The sequence below is a fragment of the Rhagoletis pomonella genome, unplaced genomic scaffold (genome assembly GCF_013731165.1).
Source record: "Rhagoletis pomonella isolate Grant_MI unplaced genomic scaffold, Rhpom_1.0 Rhpom_scaffold_00001, whole genome shotgun sequence".
In the NCBI taxonomy this organism is placed as follows: domain Eukaryota; kingdom Metazoa; phylum Arthropoda; class Insecta; order Diptera; family Tephritidae; genus Rhagoletis; species Rhagoletis pomonella.
This window is the reverse complement of record NW_023458555.1, coordinates 25,947,677-25,955,889: the sequence shown is the minus strand read 5'-3', so window position 1 is coordinate 25,955,889 and position 8,213 is coordinate 25,947,677. Positions and strand designations below refer to the sequence as shown.

General features: G+C 35.6%; 1 protein-coding gene across 1 annotated transcript in view; it reads right to left on the bottom strand.

Annotated features, from left to right (window-relative positions):
• Positions 1-75: 75 nt before the first annotated feature.
• The window catches only part of LOC118750961 (serine protease 7-like), a gene marked incomplete at its 5' end in the record, with an annotated part of 18,470 nt that continues 10,332 nt past the window's right edge, over positions 76-8,213 (bottom strand). Inside the window, 2 exon segments of the mRNA XM_036485715.1 lie at positions 76-226; positions 481-885. Coding sequence (XP_036341608.1) covers positions 114-226; positions 481-885 — 518 coding nt within the window.

The window sequence follows — 8,213 nt, the reverse complement described above, 5'->3', positions numbered from 1 at the left end:
TGTAAGTGTGTTAACATAAGGAATATGCATGTCTGTATATATATGTACTATGTATGTACGTGAGAGGACGTGCTTGTAATATTTGCCTTAAGTATGCCAGAGCACGCTTACACTTACAGTGGGCCAACTTCCGTTTCGATGGCGCCCACAACACAGTGGCCTGCTGTCAGCACATAGCGTTGATTTATCAAACTGCCGCCACAATTTAGTATGGGTTTGCCATTTTCTGCAAAGAAAAAAACCATTGGTGGGTAGGCAATGGGGAAAGTAACAAGATATATAAACACAAATGAGAAGAATAAGAAGAGCAAGCAGAAGAATGTAAGCATAAAAGACATTGAAATTCAAATCAATGACGGCGATTTAATCTACAACAAACACAACGAGCAGCAGCCGGAAAGTTGGAAGTTGTTTATCACCCATACACACACATGCCAACTTCGCAGACAAACATACATACATACATATCTATGTACTTACTCTGTACGTATTCAAGCAGCACCATCCAGGGATATTGATCCAGTGCCGTGTCTTTGCCATTGTAAATTTTATCATCCAGTGAATTTGGACCGCACGCAGGCGGCACCGGCAGCACATTTCCACGTCCATTGCTTGGTGCTGGTGGATTGACAGTCGATGGGCGGCTTGTTGTTGGTGTTGTTGTTGTACTCGACGTTGTTGAGCCACTATTCGACGCAGTGAAACCTTTATCAGGCGTACAACAGACATACGGCGGCTGCCCATAACCATTGGTACATTGAGATTTCTGTAGGAATTCACGATCCGTTGGAGCGAGTTCGAAGCGTTGTACTACCTCAATAAGGCTGGGGCATTCGTAAATTGAGACACAATAACCCATTTTACGATTCGGATTGCGACAACGTGCTAGTAAATAAGCGTATAAGAGTTGATAAATATTTATGTATGTATGTATGGGTAAGTTGTAAGATTAAGAGCTATGAAAGAGAAAATTAAATGAGCATATGAAATTGGTGAAGCGTGAGATTGACGGCGAATGAGCATGCGCTAAAATGAGAAAATTTCCCAACACTTCGCAAACGAAACGAAGCATTTGGCGAGCGCTAGCACATGCTAACTGCCAGCAGTAGCATCGTAGGCGAGGGGCGGCGGGGTGCGGCGGGGGGCGCAGCATCTGTGCGCTGCTTCCGACCACAACCAAGCGACATTTAAACCGCATTCGTCCCTCCAGACCGCTCTGCTGTAAATGTGTGCCGCCTTCCCATCGCCTCAATGCCAATGGACGACAATTCGCATTGATTGCATTGAACTTTGGCTTTGTTTGTATCGCGCGCTTTTGTTATTTTTCTTACTTTTTATTTCTTTTTCCATTTTTTTTTTTTATTTACTTCTCATTTGATTCCCTTTTTGTGTGGCGTCTTTCATTTCATTTACTTGGCATTGCCCGCGCCAATGACTCACCAACCGATTGGGATTTGCTTAAATGTGTGCGATGACACCAGCCGGTTGGGTGAGCAAACTACCAGGCAAACAAGCAGGCGGCCAAGCGGTAAGGCAGCCTGCCAGCCCAGTCAAGCCAAGCCAAGCCAGCTTCACACAGACAAATCCTACAATAAACCATTTTATTCAACTCAATTACACTTGCTACTTTATGTTGTAAGATTACTTGTAATGATAAAACTAAAGTTAAATACAGAAGAACTATGAGTAGCTGCTGGTGCTTGGTGGCTTGGTTTCTTTTGGTTGGCGAAAATTTGAAGAGCAAGAATTTTTTGTCGTTTGCGTATTTTATTTGTATTGAAAATAGTAAATGGGCATTAAAGCGAATGGCAAAACATTTATATAGATCGCTCGGTCGTAAATTTGCTTGCTTTCAGGCAATAAACACAAATTAACGCTTTTTCTGATTTCATAGTATTTCTCCTTTTGGCACAAGTGTAAGAATTAGCTGCTTAATTTTATCTCAAAATACTAAGGATGCTGTAAATCTTCGAATTTTCTTAGGCCATTCTGTTTCCGTTGGAACACTAATTAGCCTAGATAAAGCTGTAGGCAAGCTAATTATGTGTGTATAACACAAGCCATGCAAAATAAGTGCTTATAACAAAATTATTAAGAATTTATGATAAGACTAGCAAATGCCTCACGACGCCTTATAAGAACCTTTGCGTTGAGCAATACAAAAATTGTGTTGCTATGCAAAAATGGTTTGTAATGTAAAAATCAGGGACTGAACATAACAGTTATTGATGAAAACTGTCATGGAAAAGTGCACTATCAAGAAAATGCTCTACAACTAAGTGATACATACCAATCGATTTCTTTTTTCACCGCGACTCAAATTTGAAAGTAAATTTTCATTTGCCACTTTTATGCAAAATTTAAAAAATAACAATTATTTTTGATTTTTATATTATAAATCAAAAATAATTATTTTTTATTTTTATTTTATATGTCTTAGATAACAGTTATTAAAGACATTTATGTGTAAACGGAATATATCTAATATTCATCTGTACAAATGTTTCGCATAAACGAATATATTTTCCAGCAAGACGGCGCCTTGCTCCATACAGCCAAAATTACAAAAAAAAATTGGTTCCATTTTAAAAATATTGATTTTCGGACTAGCATTCCTCCGACTCTGATGGTATAGAGCTCAGACATTCCCTAACCTATTTCGAGCACCCCACCATAGCGTGCAACGTATTGATAGTAGCCTGGCTATCTCCCTAACTGACGTCGCACTCTTTAGCAGTGAGTCTTGCTTACAAAAAAGAAATCATATATTCATTAGTGGAAGATCAACCTACATCAGAAAATTTTTCGTTAACGCCCTATTTTAATATATGTTGGAAGAACGCCCTATTAGCCAGAGTTAGCTTGAAGATCGTCCTACTTTAGAATTCGGTTAAAAATTGCCTCCGAAAGGCAAATGGTTCTTTTGAAATTCATTTTCAAGGCAGCAATACACTCCCGGTTTGCCAATGCCTGCCGAGGGGCGACCGCTGTTAGACGATTCTTTTTTTCTATTTTAAGCTGTTACCTGAACTAGGAATCGAATCTAGTGCCTACCGTGTGTTAGTACGCACCTCTCTCCATTCGACTATGGCACACAATACTAAATAAATAATAATATTCAGTCTATTCTACGAAATTTGCAGCAGATGTTTAAATATATGTAAATACATAATCTACACATATTTCTATAGATATTTGTACGAGCATTGCATTGCAGTGGTTTTGAGAATTCCAGCTCAAGTTAAGCGTATTACGAATATCACATAAGTTAGCATGAATCACAGATATACTCTTAGTATTTCGTCCTATTAAATAGAAATCAAAATAATTTCATATCAATGTGCATGTAAGCAAATAAATTGAATGCACCCAAATTCGCACTGTTCATTTTGCAAGTTTACTCAGCAAGCATGCTGTGTTTTTGTTTGCGCTTCAAAATCTCTTTTATGTATTTTAAAATGGACTGAACAAGTTTTTTTTGTTTTTTTTTTTGTTTTCCGAGCATTTGATGCTTGCTTTTTAACAATGATGGGAAAATTAATTAATTTCAATATGGGAGAATATGGTTTGTTATTAGTATTAAGCTTTGTTGTTATAAATATATATACATATATATATATTTTTTTTTACTTAGACTAAGCTCTATTTTCGTAGTAGCGATGTGACAAAACCATTGCATTTAACTAATAAGGTTCACAGTGGTTATATATAGGTATGGTAAAATTGAATTAATTATAAAATGTAATTTTTACTCCCAAAACATTGGCTTTTACGATAATGTAGCCATTGGAAAGTAAATGCACGCAGGTATTTAAAATACATATTTACATAGTTCTAAAAACAATGCGAAAGTATTCTGACCAAATTGCCAAAGCATGAAGCCCCAAATTCAATAAAAATATAAATTTTTTACAAATACTCTCAAGCTGTCCCTAGCTAATTAAATAAAAGCAATTAAAAATCTGTTAATGTGCCGGCTGTAATTTTCCAAAGAGGTTAAACAAGTAATTCCATTATTTATTTGACGCTAAGTTAAACAAGGCGAAACACCTAAACAACACGTCGACGTATGTATGTATATCGAACGGTGAAAGCTACTATGTTATGGTAATTACCTTTATTAACGAATTTACAGCCTAGCCACATTACATTTTGGCGTGCGCTATTGTATCAAAATGTCTATCAACATCAGTTGCTGTCTGTTAGGCGTAGCAAATTGCCATCCACTCAGAAAATATATACATACATATGTATATACGTACTTACTCGTGCATTCATGTCAATAACCCAACCGGTGCTAGTCAAATGCAAATATAAATACTTTCGGCAAAATTACGTCAAATTTAATAGAAACTTACGCAGTTAGAGACATTTTATACAAATATGTACATAACTATATTGTAGCCGTAACCGAAATTTTGACCATTAAAAGAACGAAACCGAAACCGTTTCGAACACAGCAACCGGTTCCAATCGGTTTCCAGAAAACTACAAAAATCAGCTGCCGGAACTGGCAACCACAAACTGTTTTTTTTTCAGTAGAACAACTGTGTCGTTACACGATCAAGAATTTGCTTTCAAGTTGATTACACATAGGTACTGCTTGTCAAAATTCATTTGAATTGACAGCTATAACGTAGGCTGCACACAACTTGATAGTCAATTTTCGTTTTAATATGCTATCACCAAAGAAACAACTTAAAATTCTCGTCACGTTCCCGTACACACATCTATCTGACACAAAATCTGACAAAATTTTTGAGTACTGGAACAAATTAAATATGATCACCTTTTGGACTTGACTACCAAGTTGCCACACGACTTGAAAGGATAATTGAAACAAAGTCGATGGTAGCTGTAAAGGTGCGAGTTTGTTACTAAACAAAAAGTGCGGTTTCATTGCAACTTGAGTAAAATAAATCAAGCGACACTTTCCGTTTACACGTTCGAAAAAAATTCCTTTTAAATGTGCTCACGCTTATGAGTTGTCACACTTAGGGTTCTCTTTATTTTATTTTATTTTTTTTCATATTTTGTTTAGGACACAATTTTCTGCGAACAAAAGCTCAAGCTATGATAGATCAGCTATTGAAATTGAACCAAAAACTGCTTATTGTTTTGAAAGAAAAATTGCTTTCATGCTGATAGGCAATTTGTAAAATGTGATTCAGAGGTTTTTTCTTTATATGAATTTAAATTAAACACAGCAAACATTTTTATTTTTTTGTCAAACTTGTTTTATTTTTTTATTTTTGCAAACCCGTAACCGAGACAAAATTTGAAAAACGAAACCAAAACCGAAAACGAGTACTTTGCAAAACCGAAACCGAAACCGGAACGTTATTTTTATTCGGTTTCATTCCTTTCTTTAACCTGGTTATATAGCATAACACTGCAATGTTTAATTTTCTGCGAACAAATAAATTTCGGCAAAATCCCAGTGATCAGCTGAAAAAAAGACTATAAAATCCCGAAGTAGCCTCGAAAATACCAGATTAGTCCCGAAAATCCCAAAATAGTCCCAATAATTTTGAAACCCTCTGAAAAAATAATGGACCAAGCCCGAATCAGTCCATTAATACTTGAATATTTGCTACCGAAAATTTGGAAACCCTACAAACAAAAATCCTAAATCAGTCCACAAAAACCCTAACCAGTCCCGATAACCACGAATTAGTCCCAAAAACACCAACTAAGTACCGAAATAATCGAAAAGCCCGAAACATTATGAAACTTCTGAAAAACTCCCACTAAATATACCGAATAAAAACTCAGAGCAAATATCAAATAGTATTTATATATGTATATACCAGAAAAATCCTACAACGCCCCCCCAAAATTTATATCGGAAAACACTGAAAATTACGATAGTTGTACCGGAAACTTACAAGAAGAACAAAGATTCCCTAAATGTTCCGAAAAGTGCCGATTAGTATCAAAACTCACACTTTACGCATTCTTATGGTCTGATTATGCATACTTCGCATAAATTCGCACAACTTCGCATAAACTTCAAACTGTAATTTCGTATGTACTTTGTATATATTTTGTATATATTGCATTACCCAGAAACTAGCAGAACTTTTAACATCTTAGCGATCTGTTCAGCTTAGATTTTCCTTCACATTTTCCTAAGTTACAATTTTATTGCACTGGTACAAATGGTTGTGCGAAGTTATGCGAAGTATGCATAATCAGACCTTTAGTTACTAAAACTTTTTTTTTTTTTTTTTTGCCCACTTTACGTTCTCTCTGTTGCGCATTTAACATTTTACGCACACTGCAAAAATTTATTTATGTTTGGGCAATTCAGGCAATGTTTTATAAGCATTGCCTATTAATTAAAAGTAAGTGCGTTCTTTGTCCAGAGTCACGTACAAGCGTTGCGTTGATCGTGTCATTTCTGCTTCATTGCTTATCAAGCTCTTCACTTACACTGTTGTACAGCAGTTAACTTTCTATTAAAGTCAGTAGGATCAAAACGATCTCTTATCATTATGCCTTTAAGTCATAATTGGTTTCAATATATCCAGTTGTTCGTCTTGCCCAATTATATTTTGCTAATGACCAACCGTTGTCCAAAGTATCCCGCAAAAACTTGACTCACTGAGACTGACTGCTAATTTGATAGCCATTTTTATCTGTAAAGCGTAGAGGCAAGCGTTGTATGTCAAGAACAAAATTTAGCAGGAGGAAGATGTTACAGTGTAAGAGTTCCTCTCCTTTCACCTTCAACCAGCTACGGCGATAAGGATCCGGTAACACATTTAGTCTTGGGGCGTGAATTCCTGTATCGGTACAGCTCTTGACCGCCTTTAGTTCATCCTCGGCCAGACAAAGGTGCCTTTCTAGTTTATTGCAATACCACTGTGGCCTAACACACAGATGCTAAGTCAATTAAGCACCTGGTTCCCCTCAGCCTTACCAGTGTCATCGACCGGCGCAATATTAAGCAGAATGTTAAGAGTCACAAAGGTCTGTCAATTCTCTGGGGTTTTAAGCACAAATTAAGCTTTTAGGTTTGATGACAATATTTTGTTTGTGTAGGCTAGGCTTTCATATCTGGAAACAAACTCGCAGAATATACTATCTTCGAATAAGTAATGGGCAAAATTTTATTTACAAAGTATTATGTGCTAAGTACAAAAGTATTTAGGTATTTATGTTGCGGTAAATACCAAAGTACTACATCTTTACGTATTTTGGATGGTTAGCGCTAAATAGTTAGTTTGAGGATTTTCGGTATTCTGAGTACTATTTTGGGATTTTCGAGACTACTTCGAGATTTTTAGGATTGACGGGATTGTCGGAACTATTTAGGGATTTTCGAGACTTATTTTGAAATTGCAGTGCTTTCAGAACTATATTGGTAAATATATCGATAAATAAATCGAAAAATACAACAATAAATATATCGATATTAATATTAATAAAAATATCGATAACAATATCGATAAATATATAGATAAAATATCATTAAAATTATCGATAAATATATCGATAAATATATCGATAACAATATCGATAAATATTTCGAAAAATATATAAATAAAAATGTATGTATTTAGTCCCGAAAATCACGAAATAGTCCCGGGTATCCCGAAGTAGTCTCGAAATTTTTTCGAAAACCATAAATCTGTGAAAATATCAATATTTATGTATATCTACTAATATTAGTGGCGTAGTAATATCGATTTTTTGTCAATAATGTTATCGTTAAAAGTAATAATAATTATATTGACTAATGAATTTAAGTAATTTTATCGATTTGCTCTCAGCAAACGATAAAGAATATCGGAATTTTTCAATAACTTTGCTATTGTAACCAAATAAAGTGCAAACAATATGCTTTTGATAGATTTTTTATTTTTATACACAATTCGCAACAATTCTCAGTTCTCTAACTTGTTAATATGCTGTCCATGCTCATACACTCGCGCCGTTACACAGTGGTGCTATTTTGAAAGTCTTTGCGCATTTTGTTGGCTTTGTAAGACATGGCAGCAGCATAACTTAAAATAGCCGCTGAATGTTTAATGCTCCAATTCCCTTTATAAACACTTGTTACATACCCCCCGCCACCGCCTGCTGTTCCGTTGGTGATGGCTATGACGATGTCACACGCTGTCATATGTTCGCTCAAATTGTGCTTACATAGCATGTACGTATGTACATATGTAATACACATGAGTACGAGTATGAGGAGTCCACCA